Here is a 21,407-nt window from a genome sequence, read left to right on the forward strand (position 1 = left end):
GGGGTGGCCAACTCCCAAGAGACTGTGATCTACTCACAGAGTTAAAAACTGGCAGTGATCTACTCCATTTTGGAGGTTCAGGTCAAAGTTGTTGAGCTTCTTTTGGGGGAAAGGAAGGCCCGTTTTTTAGGGGTTCAGGTCAAAGTTGCTGAGTGTTTTTTAAGAGGAGTCAAAGCTGTTGAGCTTCTTTGGGGGGAGCCAGTGATCTACCACAGACGTCCAGTGATCTACCGGTAGATCACGATCTACCTGTTGGACATGCCTGGTTTATTTCTTTGACACCTGATAAAGCCCCAAACGAATCACTGCTCAACCCAGGAATGTAGGGAAGGGATGAGAACGAGGGCGCTGGCGAGCATGTGCAGAGTGCAGTGGCTGTCGCATCGGCGTAGATGGGAACCCCAACACCTCGGCTTGGCTGGCTCTTCCTGCTGGGGCTCCCGTTTGAGAACAGCCTCTCTGCTGGCGCCGCACGTTCCCCAGGTGGCAACACCTGTTGCAGGTACGTGTCGGTCACGTGGCTCGGCCGTCGGCCTCGGGAGCTGCCGCAGCAGTAGCCACTTCCTTCCCCTCCTGGCGCGTCTCTGGGCTTGTTTTCTAGGGAAGAGCTCCGCGGTTGGGGAGTTAGGGGCGTCGAGGAGACGCGATCGTATCCCTGGCAAAGGCAGCTGGTCCTCGGCGGGGCGAAGATGAGCAAGATCCACAAGTTTTTCAAGGGCGGAGGAGGCTCCAAGGGGAAAGGCAAAGGGGGCCCGAGCCCGCAGGAGGCTTTAGCCCGGCTGCGGGAGACCGAGGAGATGCTGACCAAGAAGCAGGAGTATCTGGAGGCGAGGATTCAAAAGGAGCTGGCGCTGGCCAAGAAACATGGCACCCGAGACAAGCGAGGTGAGCTTTGGACCGGCTCAGGCATGATTTGAGGGTCAAACTTTGTGGGGGAGGCGCTTTCAGGAAGCGGTGCCTCTGAACACGTGCAGACTGCAAACGCTTTCGCGTCGGACTACCCGCTGCTTTCGCCCCAAACATTGTCGCTTTGTCGGTTACGGCTCTCTCACTTCCCACTCTTTAGGAATGTAATTGTCGATTGTGTGTGGAGTGGAGAGACAAGAAGAAGGCAGCTGGCTGTGTCATAAAGTGTATTGCACCAGAGGCGGTTTCAGCTTGGTTACTGGAATGTACAGTACAATATTGCATTTCTTTAAAGGAACCTTCCCCAACCTGGTTCCCTCTTGAAGTTCTGGACTACACGTCCCATCATTCCTGACCATTTTCATGCTGCCTGGATCCCATGGGAGTTGTAGTCCAAAACAACTCTCTAAATTAGTACAGTATGTGCTAAATAATTCTGCACTTGTTTCTGCCTTTTACATTTTTCTGTTTATGTTGATATATGCTGCTGCTGCTGCATATTACTTGGTTTTTGGAATGTTGCAATTTAAATCTTTGTTTTATTTTGTTTTTGTAAGCTGTCTTGGAGAGGAGTTGTTTTGCCTTGAAAGGTGGGGTATGCATCTTAGTAACTAAATAGTGCATTGGGTTTTGACTCAGAAGGCATAATTGGCTGTTGCTCCCTGTGATTGTATCCAGTACAAGGTCCTTCCCATCCTTCTTTGCAATCATACCACGTGACAACTGAGTGCAGGATGTACACATACATTATTTCCTATACAAAAGTGATCTCCTTTCCTGTTGCTGAGCTAGTCTCTAAGGTGCTACTGGAAGGAATTGTTTTAAAGTGGTACCTCTACTTACGAATGACTCGACTTACGAATGTTTCTACTTACGAATGGAGCTCCATCCGCCATCTTGGATGCTGTTTAGATAGGATTTTTTTCTACTTACGAATTTTTAGATAGGGTTGCTTCGACTTACCATTTTTTTCTACTTACGAATATGCATTCGGAACACATTAAATTCGTAAGTAGAGGTACCACTGTATTTTGTTTCGACCCATTTCCTAGAAAGAGAACCCATTTCCACAATAATGACCCCCCTAAACTGTGTCTATATAATGCTATCTTTGTATACAACCTCTTATTTCCTAATCACACTGCATCACAATGTGAACTTTATACCCATTAGAAAGTTTGTTACTTTGATCTTTGTTCTTGTTTTATATTTACTTATTAAACTAACAACCATTAAAATTTGTTTTCAAAGGTCCGCACAAGCAGATTGTTTTTAAAGATACTTTTGTATCCAAAAATGATACCTTGCAATATGTATTATAAGGGACCATATAGATTTTGGGTTGTTAGTCCTGTACAGTGGTACCTCAGGTTAAGAACTTAATTCGTTCTGGAGGTACATTCTTAACCTGAAACTGTTCTTAACCTGAGGTACCACTTTAGCTAATGGGGGCTCCCGCTGCTGCCGCCGCATGATTTCTGTTCTCATCCTGAAGCAAAGTTCTTAACCTGAGGTACTATTTCTGGGTTAGCGGAGTCTGTAACCTGAAGAGTCTATAACCTGAAGCGCCTGTAACCCGAGGTACCACTGTATTTGGGCTGTAATCCTGCACACACTTGCCAGAGAGTAAATTTCATTATATGTAGCAGGACTTCCTTCTGAGTAAACAGCCTTTGAATTGCACATCACCATATACAAAGGAACTGAAGGCTAAGATTGCAGTGGCTCTAGAGCTCATTTGTAACTATCATATATAATTGTTCTAAGTTTCTAAAATATTCCAACACTATGAGTAGTCCTAGATTATGAAATTTTGCATATTTCTGTCTATCGTTATTGTATGGTATTGCACAACTAGGTTTTTTTTTAGTTGCTGCATAAACTGTTACAAAAATAAACTGAAGATCATTGTGTGGTCCATGCTGAAGTGAAGTATATTCTTAGATTTGTTGTTGGTTTTCATTGTTTGGCTAGAATCTAAGTTAGAATTAGAACTGTATGTGGTAATTTCAGTGCTTCTTTTGCCTGCATCTGTAGACCCACCCTAGCTAGCCAATAAAAATAGCTGGATGAAGTCATGTAGGTGTGTTCAAGATTTATATAACAGTACTTTGGAAGAATGGCTTTCTGGTTTGTGACAGTGCTCCCCTTTCAACCTTCAGTATAAAGGGAACTTTGGCAGGCCACTACATACTGTAGTTTCTTTGGAATTCACCTCATTGAACTCTGTGGGGTTTTACTTCTGAATAAGTATTGCTACATCAGAAACTGGCATGTGGCAATCATATGATTTCTATGATTTCCTTTAGGATCTTCCAAACATTTGTTGTCATAGAATCATAGAACTGTAGAGTTGGAAGGGACCACGAGGATTGTCTAGTGAAACCCCTTTCAATGCAGGAATCTTTTGCCCAACGTGGAGTTAGAGGTCAACCGTGGCAGGATGGAGGGTGAGGATGAGGATGAAGGGCAGTTGCAAAGCTGCCACCCACATCAGCGAATGCAATCTCTTACACAGATAGACTGACCTTCCAAGCTAACCACAAAAGCTATGTGCTTCCATTGGTTATGGTTACCTGGGTGAAACTGTTAGGCTGTAAATGTTTGTGGCTGGTGAATCAGAAAGCCTTGATTCTCAAATATCTTTTTTGACCACAGTCTTACAATGCAATCCTATACACTTCTACTCAAAACTATGAGTGCAATGGGTAAATGGCTATAGTACTGCAGCATCAATGAAAGGAGAGCAGCTTTTGGTGGTGTAATAGTCTGGTGACAATACAATTGTTTGAAGACCATGTTGTGGGCATGTTTGGTAGATCATAGTATAATTGCAAAGGAAAGGAAAGGGCAGTTGAATGGATTCAGGCAGCATACAAGCAACACTGAAAACCTAAGATTTATTATTGATTATGTAAAAGAAAAGTAACGATAACAACTACCCAATACGCTGCCTTATTTTGACCAAGAGTGCTATAATTTAGACTGATATCAAAGCAATGTTTGATTGTACCGTTGTTTTGTGAAACAAGAATATAAAAACGCAAAGCTTTCACAAAGGCTTTTAGCTAGGAAGTGGGTCAAGGAAATGATGTGTGAGCTGTAGATAAGAAAACTTTTGTTGTTCTTACAGAAAGGGAGCCAGGGAACAAAGGCAACGTTGGCACCTGCAGTTTTGTTGTTGTAACAGCCTTTAAAGTTATGGAGACATAGTCGTCTCCCAGAACTCAATAATATATAAACACTGGTTTTTCTACAGCTTTCCACACCATCTATCAAACCTTGGCCCATTAGGCTTTGTGTGATGCTTCCACAACTGCAATATGCTTCCATGTGTAATAGAGGAACATGGGGATGATAATTTTGTGATGAGAAACTGCTTAAGAACACATTGCAGATCAAAATATCTTTGAGTTAAAGAGTTAGCTATAGGGCTGGGGTGGGAAACCTAGGGCCACATTTCCTTCTGAGAAACCTTTATGGGAGCCAAATGTCAACAGAGGGCAGGGCCAGAGGCAAAAGTGGGGCAGAGCAGCGAGTGTGAATTTTACCTTTGTACAATAGGCTAGGTTCCACACACACACACACCCTCTCCCTCTCCCTCTCTATTCTCAAAAGTTGCAGAACCATAAATAACCCTGAGAAAACAGACTGCTTCCTCTAGGCTCCACCGTCTCATGGAGAACTTCAGGGGCTTAAAGGGCCTGGGCCTGGAGACGGGCATTCCTCTTCCATTCCCTAGCCTCCCTACTGAAGTCCTCCTTGTGTCTCTAGGAAGACTGTGCAGAGTGGTGGAGCAGCTGGGTACACTTGCCCCATGCCTTGGAGGGCTAAGCTGTTTGGGGGGCCCAGCCAGGGGCCTGCCGGACTTATGCTGTTATGCCAAGAACAAGACTCTGGCCCTGGACCTCAGACAAGCTCTTCACGGGGCTAGTCGCTGGACGGGTGTAATGGGAGGCATCTGGTTCCTCCGGGAAGGCACCTATGAGGGTCTGGGATTTGGTCCTGCTAGTTCTTCTGGGGGTTTCTATCTGCCACCCTCAATTGAAGAGTTCCCTGGATCTCCAGCAGCTTAGCTCAGAGCTCTGAATGTGATCTGGCTGCTTAGCTGATGCCTCTGCAGCCTCCAGCTCTGTGTTGTGATTGATGTTGGATTCAGGGGTTGTGGCAGTCATGGGGACATTGTGGTTCCCATTAATTTGTTTGTTTATTTGTATACAGTACTGCTCTTCATCTACAGATCTCGGGGTGGTTCACAACATAAAAATATAAGATATAAACACAAAATACATAAAAACAACAACAAAACAACAACAACTCCCACAAACCAATAACCCTACTCTTCTCATTCCCATCCCTCCCTCCCTCCCCTTGCAGTCCCTGCTTGTCCTCAACCTGCTGCAGAGGCTCCTCAAGTGCTCAAGGGGATTTCTGTACAAGCAGAAATCAATTGCACAAGCAAGACACCACAAGTGGTCATCACCCTTTGAATATAATTGCATTGTGTAAGTCTTTTGTAAGCCACTTGAATTTCCTCTTGAGGCCATAAAACCCAAACTTGGATAGCCTCTTGAGGCTATTTACTAAATAAATAAAGTAATCCAGAAAAATAAATCCTAAGCACAGGCTTAGGAGGATTGTTGTCACTAATTATATCAACTTATATATGGTAGGTGTCTATAACATCCAGATCATAGAATCATGGAATTGTAGAGTTGCATGGGATCCTGAGGATCAACTAGTCCAACCTCGTGTGATGCAGGAATCTCAACTAAAGCATCCATGACAGATGGCTATCCAATCTTTGCTTAACAACCTCCAAGGCAAGGAAGGAGAGTCTACCGCAGGCACCCCCAAACTTCGGCCCTCCAGATGTTTTGGACTACAATTCCCATCTTCCCCGACCACTGATCCTGTTAGCTAGGGATCATGGGAGTTGTAGGCCAAAACATCTGGAGGGCCAAAGGTTGGGGATGCCTGGTCTACTACCTCTCATGGGAGTCCATTCCACTGCCGAACAGCTCTTACTGTCAGAAAGGTCTGTTGTTTAAGCCGGAATCTCCTTTCTTGTTACTTGAATCTATTGGTTTAGGTCCTAGCCTCCAGAGCAGGAGAAAACAAGCTTGCTCCATCTTCCATGTGACAGATATTTGAAGTCCTTTAGGTTATTAGAAAATAATCACATTTGCACAAAGCAATGGGCATATTTTCCAACAATAAATTTTTCCTTGCACCAAATATTATTACGGTAGTTGATATTTGCTCAGAAAATGTAGCAACACTCTTGTCTGGAAGATGCATAGCAAGTTGTTGGCAAAGTCTAAGGAAGTATGGGATTAAAATAACAAGCCTAGGGGGGCTGGTAATAGATAATTAAAATGTATGTACTGCTGGTGGTGTTTTGCATGTCTCATGATGGTGATCCACATTCCATGTGTTTGACTTAGCCGTCTTGACTGTTGTTACTTGAGGTTGGGCAATGCAAGAGTCAGGCAATGATGCAAATGTTTCATGTTACCGTAGAACAAGCCTAGCAACATGTTATTAAGAACACCATAGCGAGCCTGACGTGCACCCATAAATATCCCAAATACCGCTTTGCTCCAGTCTTCTAGGAAGTCGCTTCGTAAGCTTAATTTGCAAACTACAAAATATAAAAAGAGGCCATAGCTTACTCATTTCTTATTATAAAATGCACAATTGGTTCTCCCCAAGATTTGATGCATTGGTGCATAAGAACCACATTCGATTTGAAGCAGGAGATCCATCATCAGGATTTGCTGTAGTCTGTAAAAGTCCAATTAGCAGCCCACTGGGAGGGAGGGGGACTTAAGAGTGAAACCATGATGGTCCTGGGGAAGGGGCATCAAGCCTTTCTTATTGATTGGTTTCCTGATTAAAATGCTGCTTCATTTCTTTCGTCAGGCAAAACACCGAAGTATTGAATGGGTATCTGGATTTTTTGTTGTTTCTTTGGAAGGGTGAGATTTTAGCTGGGAAAATGATATGAAGAAAAGAGTTTGAATCCATTCCTCCAGCACCATAGTTCTGCTGCAGTCTCTACCCCCTTGCCCATTGCCTGTCTTGCTCTGGACCAGAAATTCATTTAAGAGTGAACCTGTCTAATCCACACTTTCTGAAACAATGTGCAAAACCAAATGCAACCATCCCTCAAAATCCACACATTCCTGAATTTAGCAGTGCAGTTTCTCCAGACAAGTAAATGTGTGTATTAGGGGAAAGTTTCTCTAAAAAGCATATGCAGTTGTACCTCGGCTCCTGAACGCCTTGGGAGTCAAATGTTTCGGCTACCGAACGATCGAAAACCGGAAGTGAGTGCTCCCGTTTTTTAACATTCTTTCAGAAGCTGAACACCCAACGGGGTTTCTGCGGCTTCTGATTGGCTGCAGCCAATCAGGAGCCCCATTTTGGAAGTCAAACGTTTCGCGAGTCGAACGGACTTCCGGAGTGGATTCTTTTTGATTTCCTAGGTATGGCTGTACAGTATTAGTGAAAATACCATTACATTAGCGAAAATACTTTACAAAGATGTATAGAAAAGGCAGAAATGCATACAAAAATGTGCTCATTGGGGAAAAATTGTACTAAAATGTTGATGGATTTTCATGAGGCCTCCTTTTTTTTAATTGCAAACTGATGTGGAAATGTGAGGAACTGAACTTAAGATTGGAAAAATGAGAAATCATAATGGATGGATTCACCCACTGAGATAATTGTTTTGTAACTTCCAGAGACTTTTATAAGAAAAAAACACCTTATTCAGAACAGGAGTGGCTCAGATCTGCTCCTGCTATTCTTGTAAAACAGTAGGTTACCCTGTGCAATATCTTCAGCTGGGAAACTTTGTCTGAATTTCTAATCTCATGCCAAGAAAAAACAGGGCTTAGTTCCTTAGAGTTGTCCTTAAGCCACAACTCAGAGCCATAATCAGTTCTCCTTTAGTTAGTATGAATGTCTTTAAGCCATTAATCAACTCCAGCAGCAGCAGTCCACATGAAGTGTACAAAGTCGGCACCTCCTAGTCCTGACACATGAGTTAAGAGCCCTAAGGATAAATATTTGTCAAATGGTATGCAGTGGAGCTGATCTACTTCTTTTAAGTGTAAATATTGAGTTTATTGGAACTGTGGTAAAGGAAGCTCTGTGAGATTTGCTTAAAAACATATTATCTTTACTAGTATCATGAAGCCCGTTAAATTAACAGGTGCTAGAACATATGTGGTGAAACATTTGTAATAACAGCTGCTTTAAATTTGGAAAGTACGGCGCGCGATTCCCCCTCCCATTCCCGCTCTCTCTCCCCCCTCCCTTCTTTTCTCCACCCACACGCCTCCCTGCCTCCCTTTATGGCTGCTCTGTGCGTGTGCGTTCCTGCGACGCTCTTCCAGTCTTTCCCTGCGCTGTGGGAGGTAAGTGCTGGCTCCTGACGCGGGTGTGTGCGGCGCCCCCTCCCCCTCCCTTGCTTAGTCCCTCCGCTCGGCTGCTTCAACACTTCCGCCCGGCTGTCACCAAAGCAAGAGGGAAACCGAAGCCTACTGAAACCCTCTTTTTAATTTTATTTTTTGGGGTGCTATTCGATTGCTAAGACCCGCCACTCCCTCGATATATATACAGTATATATATTTTAAGCACCCATAGAGTCACGAAAGGGACCCTCCCTGTGGCAACATAAAGACACACACACACACACACACACACACGACTCACCGGTTCCTCACAGGGTCACTCCTCGCCGGCTTGCTGGTGCCTCCATCCATCTGCCCAGCGACGGCTGGGAGTAGTTATCTGCTGCCCCTTTCCCTCTTAAGGCGCTGCTCCGCTTTCCCGCTCCCCTCCATGTCCCCATCCCCCCGAAAAGCCCGTGAGGAGCAGCGGGGCGAGAAGGAGCCGCTCAACCTCCTCTTCCCCCCTCAGAGGTACGGAAAAGCGCCCCCCGCTCAAGACCTGAGCCGGGTGGCGATGAGAGAGGGGAGCGTGTGCATGCGCGAGCGAACACTCTGGGTTCCAAGTCCCAACGGCTGTCCGTGGGACACATGCGCAGTAGCGCAATCCCACTGACACAGGGACTGGACGCAGAGGCACTTGGACTTTATTATAGAGGATAGTGGGTTGACACCTTCTCATTTCATTGGTTACAAATGCCAGGGCTAACTTTCTCCCCTAAGTTTATACTGAACATGCTGGCATTGCTTCATTTTGTCTCATATGAGATGGGCTGTATCAGAAGTAGACATAGGAAGCTGCCTTAGGATCAGACCCTTGGTCCATCCAGCTCAGTATTGTCTCCTGACAATACTGGCAGCTGCTGTCTAAGATTTCAGGCAAAGGGTCTTTCCCTGCCCTACTTGGAGATGCTGGACTCTGAACCAGATGCAAAGCAGATGCTTTAACACAGAGCTACAGCCTTTCCCCAAACTGATAACTTGGTTATCAGTTTTTCTCCACTCATAAGTAGCCCTTGCCAACATGTAAGTGTAAACTGAATTGACAGACTATTTTTACCTGTTACTTTAAAAGAAAGAAAGAAAGAAAGAAAGAAAGAAAGAAAGAAAGAAAGAAAGAAAGAAAAGGAATATTGTCTAAGCCTGTTGATACTTTGTGGGAGCGGGTATTGTTTTTGTTTGTTACTATGTCATGTATTTTTGTGTTTTTGTTGTTCTTTATTTTAACATAACTTTATTGAAATTCATAAATAATGTACATAATATACAAAATAACCACACTCTTATTTTGACAAAAATGAAAACAACCATGTACTAATACTCTTCTTTGGATTCACAAAAAATAAACTTAGGGGAAAAAGAGATTGTATAAATTTAAACTACAGTATATTTTTACTGTGTTTTTATATTGTAAATGGCCCTGTGATTGTCAGATGAGAAGGGTGTTAATAGAAATTTAAACACCTCAGGTTACAAACACTTTGTGTTACAGACTCCGCTAACCTGGAAGTAGTACCTCGGGTTAAGAACTTTGCTTCAGGATGAGATCAGAAATCGTGCAGCAGAGGAGCAGCAGCAGTAGGAGGCCCCATTAGCTAAAGTGATGCTTCAGGTTAAGAACAGTTTCAGGTTAAGAACGGACCTCCGGAACGAATTAAGTTCGTAACCAGAGGTACCACTGTAAATGTATTAAAGTGAATCCTAACAAATCATGAGGAGAGCCCTATTCGTGTGAAAGAACTTTCTTTCCGTAGTTGTTTTTGTTCCTTACCCCCCCCCCCAAGAAACCCCCTCATTCCTGCTCCAGTAGATTGGGGAACCTCTGGTGTGTGTGTGTGTGTGTGTGTGCTGCAGCTAGTAAAAAATTGACAAATAGCTGCTGGGGAACAGAACTCTCTGGAATCCTGCCTGTTGTTACGCCATGATCATTGAGTTTTGTGGAAATAATTGTGGTTTAATGATTGGTGGAGAATTCATTGCATTTCCATTTGCTTCTACATTTTAGTTTGAAGGGTACAGTTTTGTGTCTGCAGCTGTAGCCTCTGCCTTACTAGACTGTACGCTTGCTGTACAGTGGAACCTTGGTTTATGAACACCTCGGTTTACAAATTTTCGGTTTGCGAACCCTACGGACCCATCTGGAACGGATTAATTCACTTTCCATTACTTTCAATGGGAAAGTTCGCTTCAGTTTATGAACGCTTCAGTTTAAGTACTCTGTGGACCGTCTGGAACAGATTAATCCACTTTCCATTACTTTCCATGGGAAAGTTCGCTTCAGTTTATGAACGCTTCAGTTTATGAACAGACTTCCAGAACCAATTGTGTTCATAAACCAAGGTACCACTGTATTTTCGTTCACTAAAGGAAGTTTTCTTTTTATTTTTTGAATACAACTGTTGTACCAAATGAATACTTCTGTAATTAGAGAAGTATCCAATATCAAACTCTACCCTTGATATTTCTCTTACTACTGCAATTTTGAAATTGTCACTCTTTAAAATTGCAGCACTCTTAAAGTAAAAAATAAATAACTAAAGATAAATCTATATACGGTAGTCTTGCGACCTGTGATGTTATGTTTCTTTCCTCAGATTACTCTCTGTTTCTTCTCTGGCTTTCTTCTGTTTCTGAAATCTTTGGAATGGGAACCTTCTTTTTCCGGTCTTTCAGAATATATTGTCTGTGAAGTAAGTTACTCTCCAATATTGTGAAACAATCAGGTTAGGTTATATTGACTGTACAGTAAACATCAAATGTGCATTTACCAATTAATAAATAAATGGTTGTACTGATAAGCAAAGCCAGATTCTTGAGCCTGTCTCAGGCCCGGCTCTAGGGGTAGTCTCGGTGGTGTGGGGCACCAGGGCGCCGGGCCGGCAGGAGGGCGCTACGCGGCAAAGCCGTGTGGAAGCCATGCTGCGCCCACCCACCAGGGCGGGGGCGCCGGAGCGATCTCCGCGCCACGGCGCCAGGGCACCCGACCGGCTTGAGACGGCCCTGGCCTGTCTTATCCACTATTGTGAAGCAGACAGACAGAGGCTTGGACGCTGACTTTCCAGGATGTCTTTCACACCTCTGCAATTGGCAGTCCTATGTCTACTTTTTATTTTCCTTTAATTCACCTGGGGCATTCCAACAACCAGTTATAAATGCACTATAATGTATTTTTTATTATTATTTTGGGGGATTACATTATATATTGCATATATATTCTGAAACTGTCTAGATTTCTGACTGGATGGGGCCATACAGTCTTTAGAAGGCTGAGAAGATTTCTTTTTTGGTATAACAGCATAATGGTTTCATATATTTATCTGTATATAATTCAGGGTCAGGCTGAAGGGAGTGGCCTCTGTTTTAGATTTCAAATTTCATGAGTTTTTAAAACACCTGTGGAGGCAAGAATGAGGAACCTATAGCTGTCCAGTCCTTGTTGGACTCCAACTGCTATCAGGCTCAGCCAGCATGGCTGTTGGTCAAGGATGATGAGAGTTGTAGTCTAGCAACATCTGGAGTGCCACAGGTTCCCCACTGGCTTAAGGAGGTTCATATGATCCAAATACATATATCTATATGTTTTTATTTGGATAAATCTACCCATTTGTAAAAATGACTGTACATATGCTAAAGCTAAAGGGAATGGATTCTGTCTTCCTAGAAATTCGTATTATAAAGGCACTAGCTGTTCAGATTCTTATGGAGGTTCCTGGCATGAACTCATTCCATGCTGCAGTTGTTGGACTGGTATAACTGGGTAGTTCTTGAAGCATGGAATCCTCTTATTTTGGCCACAATGAACCAAACAAATCCCTGTTCTGTTTATGCACACCTGCTGCTCAACAACTTCGGAGAGGAGGGGGAGGTGCATATTGTCCCTCGGCAAACCCCACAGCTCAGCCTCTCAGTGCTGCCAAGGCTGTGCTGCCTCCCACACCTGGAGCCTGGCAGTCCAGTCCTCAGAAGTGCCGGGAGAGGGTGTAAGGCAGCACAGCCCTGCTGGGCCAGGGGGACTTGCCCTGCCTGCTCTTTGCTTGCTTGGCTCCGGTCTCCCTCTGGTGCCTTTTTGGGGCGTGTTGGCAAACGCCTAGTATTCAAAAATTATAATCTTGCAGGAGTATAGGAGTATAGGAGCGACTGGGAGCAGCCGCCGAGACCACATAACACCGGTCTTGAAAGATCTACATTGGCTCCCAGTACGTTTCCGAGCACAGTTCAAAGTGTTGGTGCTCTAAACAGCCTTGGTCCAGTATACCTGAAGGAGTATCTCCACCTCCATCGTTTTGCCCGGACACTGAGGTCCAGCACCGAGGGCCTTCTTGGTAGTGGCGCCCGCCCTGTGGAACGCCCTCCCATCAAATGTCAAAGAGAAAAACAACTACCAGACTTTTAGAAGACATCTGAAGGCAGCCCTGTTTAGGGAGGCTTTTAATGTTTAATCCATTATTGTATTGTATTTTTCTGTTGGAAGCCGCCCAGAGTGGCTGGGGAAACCCAGCCAGATGGGCGGGGTATAAATAATAAATTATTATTATTATTATTATTAATGCAGCAGTTATTTTTCTCCCCCACCACTGACTTCACATTCCAGTGAAATCTCTAAGCATTTTATTGGCATTAGATCCCATTAAGGAAATGAATTAAGGCTGATCTTTTTCCTCATCAGCCTCCTTCACAAATACAACAGGAGAGCTGTATTATTCTGTGAGACACTCCCAGTTTCCTGAGTGGCAAGAAGTTCAAGGTACAATACTGCTCAGAGTTTCACTTTCTTTCGGAGAACAGATCAGTGGAGACTCAGGGTGTTTTTCTGGGGGTACATATACCCCTAAACATTTTGTGAATCTTTGTACTTTTGTCCGTTTACTGTATTTATTTTTCCCAAATTGAACTATAAAATGGTGACTTTCTTGAGTCAAAATGAGAGTACCCCTAAACATTTTTTTTAAGGAAAAAGGCACTGTCTAAAATATTTGCTCCCCCTCCACCACCATGGGTTTTTTTTAGGCTGCAGCCTCTTTCAGTCTTCCTGCTGATTTTCCAAATGTGTAATTTTGCAAATAACAAATTGGGGGCAGCAGGCCTGGGACAAATTTTAAAGAATTTCTAATTAGTTTTATTCCCTGGAATTATTTTGATCATAGTTCCATGGATTTGTCCTGCCAAGTTCCATTCTGGAAGCAATGCTAGAAATACAGAATTTGCAACATCTGTGGCAGATTCTGGTTAAAGCATAGTGTTCATACAATGACTTAATAGGGCTGCTGATACCTAGCTTTGCCAAAGCTGATGAACCAATTCCTACCACTCTGCTTGTGTTTTGATGTGACTATTGCATCCTTCATAAAAGGATGGGCCATTTAAGGCAGGGGACCTTGTCCAAGAAATACAGTGGAAGGAACCGCATGATCTCGGGAATCCTTAAATTGTGCCCTTGTGTAGAGACCCTAATACCTGATCTAAGTAAAGCTTTGGGGCAGAAACATTCACAAAGCAGAAAACAAATTCACAAGTCTTCCATTCATTCAAGGGGGTTTTCCCACTTCTCCCACCATTTATTTCTACCCTCCTCCTCCTCCTCCTTTGCTTTGTAACAAATTTCTATTGAGACAGATTTCGAGATGTGAATGCCAGAAAGCCCTCCTGGTAATGTGGAGTTAGTTGTAGTTTCTCTGGAATGTGCCTCTGCAGTAGAGGAGAAAGTATCCCAAGTGTGTGTGTTTTGTATCTTATCTCCGAAATATCAACATCTTGCTTTTATCTTGACAATATTTTATCCCTTAGAATGTTGTTGCCTCATTTTCCTCATACTGTATAGTGTTGCCTCTTGAAAGCTACGGAGGGACCCTGGGTTGTGTGTGTGTGTGTGTGTGTGTGTGTGTGTGTGTGTGTGTCCTGATGGATTCCTAAGCCCTCTTCCTTTCTTTATTTTTATCTGCTACTCTGCCTTATTTGGTGTGAAGCAGCTCCATTTGCACTGCATTAGGACAGGGGTAGGGAACCTGTGGCCTTTCACACATTGCTGCACTCCAGCTCCCATCAGTCCCAGCTAGTGGTCAGGGCTGTGCTGGGAGTTGCAGTCCAGCTGCATCTGGAGGACCACAGCTTTCCCACAGCTGCATCACAAAAAGCTCTCCCGCTAACCTCTCCTTGTTACGCCACAGCTGCACTGCAGGCACTGAAGAGGAAAAAGAGATACGAGAAACAGTTGACCCAAATTGATGGGATCCTTTCCACCATTGAATTCCAGCGCGAAGCCCTCGAAAATTCCTACACTAACACGGAAGTGTTCAAGAACATGGGCTATGCAGCACAAGCGATGAAAAAGGTGCATGAAAACATGTAAGTGGAAAACACACTGTCAACTGACCATTGGAAATATCCATCATTAAGGTTACCGTTGGGTTTATTTTTGCTTGTGCTATTGTTTTCGTTAGATCCTCAGAAGGCGCGGCAAGGTTTTATGGGTAGACATCAGGGGTAGAGTGCAGTATTTTTGACTCCTGTGGTATTTTTGCAGGCCCTGTGGCAGTCCAGCTTAACATGATTAGCTGCCCCCTGTAGTCTGTGCTATTTAGGCAGAGGACACGGGTGGCGCTGTGGGTTAAACCACAGAGCCTAAGGCTTGTCGATCAGGTCGGCGGTTCAAATCTCCGCGACGGGGTGAGCTCCTGTTGCTCGGTCCCAGCTCCTGCCAACCTAGCAGTTCGAAAGCACGTCAAAGTGCAAGTAGATAAATAGGTACCGTTCTGACGGGAAGGTAAACAACGTTTCTGTGCGCTGCTCTGGTTTGCCAGAAGCGGCTTAGTAATACTGGCCACATGACCTGGAAGCTGTACGCCGGCTCCCTCGGCCAGTAAAGCGAGGCGAGCACCGCAACCCCAGAGTTGTCCGCAACTGGACCTAACGGTCAGGGGTCCCGTTACCTTTTACCTACATCCTACATATAAGCTGCGCTGAGATTCCAGTGTGCAAAGCATGTGCTGAACTGGTGAGCTACAAGGGTGTCCTTCCTTTCCATTTTAGGTTATGGCCAATTTCTTGGTTTGGAGGGAGGGATGACTTTAAAACAGAACAAGTGAGCAAGTTCATGTTCTGGTGGTATTAGACTACTACAGTGTAATGTATGTGGGGCTGCCTTTGGAAACTGCCCAGCTACACTGGCTAGGATACTAACTGGTCATTGAAAACACATCTCTGTTGTGCTTAAAAAGCTCCAGTAGCTACCATTGTGTTTCAGAGCACACTTCAAAGTGCTGGTGCTTAGTCCTACATGGCTTGGGATGTGGGTTCTAGAAGGAACCTCCTCCCTCGCATCAACCTGCCTGTGTTCTGAAATTGGTCATGGTGACTAGGGTGAGGGTCTGGTGTTGTGGCAGCCCTTATGGCATTTTCTCACCAGGGAAGCTTGCCTTACACCTAAGCTGGAAGGCTGGGTGCACAGTGTCCCTTTTGCTAATTAAAGGGACTGAGATCCTGTGCCGTCTTTGATGCTGAACAGGATGGTCCTCCAGCAGCTCAGAAGAGATTTTTTTTTTTGTGCGGAAGTGGTGAGGGAAACAGGCTCTGCAGGGGAAAAGAGTAAAGGCAAAAATCATCTTGCCCCTTCCTCCATAGTGAATGGAACTCTGATGAGCCCCTTTCAACTCCACAGTTCTATAATTCTGTAATTTTATGCTTGTTTTCATTGGTGCTCTTTATTCTGCTGTTCTTTGGTGCTTCATGATGCTTCTGTGGTTTTTTCTGTTTTCTGTCCCACCCTGGAAACTTTATAAAATGTTCACGCGTGGTATACAGGTTCATTAAACCAACGTTTGTCTCTTCAGGGACTTGGACAAAATTGACGACATGATGCAAGATATCACTGAACAGCAAGATATCGCTCAGGAAATCACAGAAGCTCTTACCAGAAAAGTTGGTGATGACTTTGATGAGGTTGGTAATGAAATTAAGGACATAAACTAGATGCAGACTAAATATCACTGCTTAATTTTATGCTCGATAAAATCTTGTCAGGCTGGTTGCCAAGCACTTAACACCTGTCTTTAAGTGCACTTCAGTTCTCAGTTGACTGAGGAGATAACTGTTTAAATGGTGGGAAATTGGACTCAGTACTGCCCTGAAGAAAATTTTCAGAACTATATGTGAGACATGTTAATACATACACCCAGTGAAGTTTAATGGTCCTTGAATCATAGAATTGTAGTGTTGGAAAGGGACCCTGAGAATCATCTAGTCCAGTCCCCTGCAATGCAGGAATCTTAACTTAAGCAAAGCCTCTACTACAAAAAAAGGCTCTGTATGTACATGTGGGTGTGGTGCATTAATTTGTAATTGTAGAGTTCTGAAGATAAGTCTACAATCAAAAATAATACTAGTCCATTTCCCACATACAGTGGAATCTTGGTTCTTGAATGCCTTGGTACTTGAACATTTCAGCTCCCGAACGCCGAAAACCCGGAAGTAAGTGTTCCGGTTTTCAAATGTTTTTCGGAAGCCGAATGTCTGATGTGGTTGTGGGCTATTGTTTCCGGGGTGCCTGCACCAATCGGAAGCTGCGCCTTGGTTTTTGAACGTTTCGGAAATTGAACGGACTTTCACAATGCATTACGTTTGAGAACCAAGGTACCACTGTATATCAGCTGACATGTGGTGCCATAAATCATACTTCCTGCTTGGATCAGTTGCATGAGCAGCCAATCCAGTTGCCTCTCCCCCTGCCCCACTCCTGCTATGACATCAGGTGTGCAGCAGGTGGGCGAGATGTGGAGACAGTGGCCCTGTGAGCCAAATAATGATGACTGACAGACCAGATTTGGCCCCTGGCTCAGAGTCCCCCCCCCCGACCTATGACAATCATGACATGACAACAACCCATTTTCCAGTTTAAGAAAGCTTCCCTGCCTGCTTGCCTGGTCCAGATACTTACTTGCTACTTGCTACTGGCAACTAGGCGAGTGGCTGTTTACATGGCTGCCATTATTTGTCTCTTGAGATAGTGGACCCTGTTTCTCAAAACATAACCTGCCATTTTATTTTTTTTAAAAAACTTTCAGGATGAGCTGTTGGCAGAACTGGAAGAACTGGAGCAAGAAGAACTCAATAATAAAATGGCAAATGTTCGACTACCAAGCGTACCAGCTACGCCGCTGCCTTCCCATCCTGGTAAACTTCCCCCCCTTATGTTAAGCTGTCTGTTAATGATACATGATATAGAATGATTCAGGTGAAATAAATTTTGGTATATATATCCTGAAACTGTCAAGATTTCTGACTGGATGAGCGGGAAGAATTGAGACACTAAGCCGACCACAGCTTCAGCCATCTAGGTTTTTTTGGCACTGTGGTTCAAGACCGAAGACCTGGGTCTTACCTGGCACTCTGTGAGCAGTTCTAGTGTGTACCTTCTATTGACATCCTCCATGATGATGATGATGATGATGATGAGTCTTGTATTTCAAGTGATATAATTAGAATTTGGATCGGGTGCATGATGGCCATGCACTTCCCATTGAGTCATCATGTTTGTACCTTGTTTTTATTCTAACAGTTCTTGCACATCTCTTTGTTACAGCATCTTCAAGGAAGAGAGTGGAGGATGAAGATGATATGCAGCAGCTTGCAGCATGGGCTTCTTAACAGCAATCTGCAGGGCTATGGGAAACGCCATGGAATAAATTTATGGAACAGTGTTTTGTTTTATACAGAGCATGGCTGTGTTTGATACAGTCCGGCATTAGTCCCTGGTGGGATTTTATGTCTGTATGTATGTGTATATGTACACATGTATGTATGTATGTATGTATATATATATATGTGTGTATGTGTGTGTATTTTAAGAGAGCCAGGATTACTTAAGACCTGTACTTGAAGTGTGCTTTCTTCAGATGCAGCCTCATATGAATTTCTTTTTTCATACAGAAGAAACCTGATTTTTTAATATATATTACCGGTGAAAATTGACTGGGGTAGTCTTTTACTACTACACAGTATTATCCTTTGAAAGCTCTGTGTATAGGTACAGGCATGCATGCTTATTACCTGAATTAAGTGGTTCTGTTCCATAGAAACATTCAAAGCTGAGAGCTGATATATGCAGCTCTCCCAGGCTGTTGCTTTTTGTCTTTTGTATGTACTGACTTTTGCTTGTACAGGCTGCAAACCCTGTTTGCTGCAGAGGATGGTGTGAGCAAGCATGTTTCTAATATAGAGCAACATCCTTTGTAGAGTTTGGAGTTGTTGGAATACATGGTCCATTTTGTCCCACTAGGTAGAGATGAAGGAGAAATTTGATTTTGTTTGCATTTTAATGCACACCTCCCCAAACAACACACAAGCTGAATGCACTTATCCTTCAAAATTTGCACTTTTCTGAATTTTGCAATGCAGTTTTCCAACTAAAACGTGTAAAAATGTGTCTGTTAAGAGAGTTTGCATTAAAATGTGTTACATTAGGAGAAGTTGCCTTCATAAATATGTATAACAGAAGAACCTCACAAACCGATTTGGAAATATGGTGAACCGATTTTAAAACCTGACAAACCAACAACTGGGAGACACCAAAACTGGCAGATTCATCTACCCCTACAGGGTGTTGTGAAAATATTTGTCTAACTCCTGCCAGAGTTTTGTGCTGTTGGATTTCTTTGCTTTCTATGGGAGTTTCCTTCCATGTAGCTACTTGTTCACTCAAGGTCCTATATGGAAGAGTCAAAGACTGATGTGGCACCTTAACGACTAGCACACTATCTTTGTCAAGCGTATATATAGAAAGACAACTTGGGTCTTGTATAGGCACATAACATAGGCAGTCTAAAATGCTGGATACAATTTGGCTTGCTATAAGTGGCTAAATTCCACAGAGTTTTCATGTGTTTTAGACTGCTAAAATGGAGTTAATGTTAGCCAACAAAGGTAGTTGAGTGGAGCATGTTTGTTGGGGTGTGGGGGGGGGCGCTGAGAAACCAGTTTATAATGGGTGTTTGGTTTTGTGACCAGCCGACTTAAAAACTGATTTTATCAAACCATTTTAACATGGAGGTTGCAGTCCACTAAATCAAAGGGCTGACTTCATGCTGGAAAATAGTGGACAGAGAATGGCCGAGAATCTTCTGTTCCCCTCTTCCCACTTAGCTTTCTTTTAACATTGAACCTTTCATATTGCCATGCCTATTATCAAATGGAGAATCTTAATAGATTTTTAAGGTTGTGGCTTTTGAAATGTCCTTCTTATACTTGTTCAGTTTCTTTTTTCCTTTTTGCCTGAATGAAACACTTTACATTGGAATAATTTATATAACATGAAGTACCAAATTTCAAATGGGGTCATTTTTTTTTACCTGGGGGACACAGAACTGGGTTTCAGATGATTGGATAATGAAGGTGCAAATAAATATATTGTCTGAAAGTATTTGTATTTGACTTGGCAATTGTTTTTCCTATCTTACTGTAAAGCAGGGGTGGGAAACCTTTGGCCCCTTCAAATATTGTAATTATTATTATTATTAATAATAATATTTATACCCCCAGCCACTCTGGACAACTTCCAGCAAAATATTAAAATACAACAATTACGGTAATCAAATATTAAAAGCTTCCCTAAACAGGGCTGCCTTCAGATGTCTTCTAAAAGTCAGATAGTTGTTTATTTCTTTGACATCTGATGGGAGGGCGCCACTCAGTCCTACCCAGCTTGGCCAATGGTAACACAAATTATTTTTAATGGATGCGGTATTGATCTGGCTTAATACTCTTATGCTTTTGTTCATCGTTATTGGGGATGAGTTACACATATTTTCTTCACCCTGATGACTGATGCTTAATCATGTAATACCCTGGAAAATGTGACACTCATACCCAACATCAAGTAATAATTCTTGCATGGATCAGGAGGTAGGTAGATCTCTAGGTGATTTGAAACAGATTTGGCAAAGATTTCTGGTTTTAAGTTGTTCAATAATAGAAAATTTGACTGCTTAAGTGAAAGCAGCTTGGATAAAAATTGTGAGCCGAGGTTTATTCTGGTACAGTACGCAAAACAAATCTCTGTGCTCAGCAGCATCTCAGAGCCACTGTAAATTATTGTAAAGATGTATATTTTTAGTACCTGGCTCTAGGTGGTGGATGTCCAGGTTCAAACACAAGCAGATTCTGTAGGCTGAAAACCTGCTCCCTCTGCTGTAAATGATCATTTGGCTCTATGTATTTGTGTGTATGTGCATGTATGTAGGGAGGGGGGGGGCTGCATTCAGGAGAGCCTAAAAAGCTTTTATGTGTACAGCTGACCAGCATCCTGACCAGCATCTATGACAAGTATATTTATATAGATTTTGGATGTAGAAAGCATGAGCTGTTGAAATCCTTTGATAAAATGATTTTTAAAATTATTGCAAGTTAAAATGCTATTGGTACAAATTATTTTTCTGTAGTTTATATATAGAGTCATGGCACATTCTGGCATCTTCTCTCTCTGTCTCCGATTTCTTCTTTAAATGTTTTTTTTTTTAAAAAAAAAAAACCAACAACACCAAAACTAGCTAAAAGTTGCTTGGTAATGTTGTTTCTCCTGATAGGTGCAAACAAAGCAAGCTGAGGCTGAAGTCTTATTAACTAGGAATTGCATCATAGTGGATCAGGTGTTGCTTTTCTTTAGGTAGAGTCAAAATATACAGTCCTAAAGGTAAAGGGACCCCTGACTATTAGGTCCAGTCGTGACCAACTCTGGGGTTGCGGTGCTCATCTCGCTTTATTGGCCGAGGGAGCCGGCGTACAGCTTCCAGGTCATGTGGCCAGCATGACAAAGCCGCTTCTGGTGAAACAGAGCAGTACATGGAAATGCTGTTTACCTTCCCGCTGTAGCGGTTCCTATTTATCTACTTGCACTTTGATGTGCTTTTGAACTGCTAGGTTGGCAGAAGCTGGGACTGAGCAACAGGAGCTCAACCCGTTGCGGGGATTCGAATCCCCATCCTTCCGATTGGCAAGCCCAAGGCTCTGTGGTTTACACCACAGCGCCACCCGCGCCCCAATAATGCTAGA

The 21,407-nt window shown here is 43.3% G+C and overlaps 1 protein-coding gene across 1 annotated transcript; it reads left to right on the plus strand.

Annotated features, from left to right (window-relative positions):
• The first annotated feature begins 363 nt into the window (after positions 1-363).
• Positions 364-19,779, plus strand: CHMP4C (charged multivesicular body protein 4C). The gene is made up of 5 exons (XM_035125035.3): positions 364-885; positions 14,534-14,711; positions 16,196-16,304; positions 17,426-17,534; positions 17,944-19,779. Exons 1-5 carry the CDS (start codon positions 690-692, stop codon positions 18,006-18,008), a joined length of 657 nt encoding a protein of 218 aa, XP_034980926.2. The 5' UTR covers positions 364-689; the 3' UTR covers positions 18,009-19,779.
• Positions 19,780-21,407: the final 1,628 nt, after the last annotated feature.

Source organism: Zootoca vivipara, chromosome 8 (genome assembly GCF_965207765.1).
Source record: "Zootoca vivipara chromosome 8, rZooViv2.hap1.1, whole genome shotgun sequence".
NCBI lineage: Eukaryota > Metazoa > Chordata > Lepidosauria > Squamata > Lacertidae > Zootoca > Zootoca vivipara.

What these genes read in the sequence shown, in the direction of transcription:
- CHMP4C (XM_035125035.3), top strand. Translation starts at nt 690, where the DNA reads ATGAGCAAGATCCACAAGTTTTTCAAGGGCGGAGGAGGCTCCAAGGGG. An exon ending in TGGCACCCGAGACAAGCGAG is followed by an intron (nt 886 to 14,533) that starts GTGAGCTTTGGA and finishes GTTACGCCACAG; the next exon opens with CTGCACTGCAGGCACTGAAG. An exon ending in GCCGCTGCCTTCCCATCCTG is followed by an intron (nt 17,535 to 17,943) that starts GTAAACTTCCCC and finishes TCTTTGTTACAG; the next exon opens with CATCTTCAAGGAAGAGAGTG.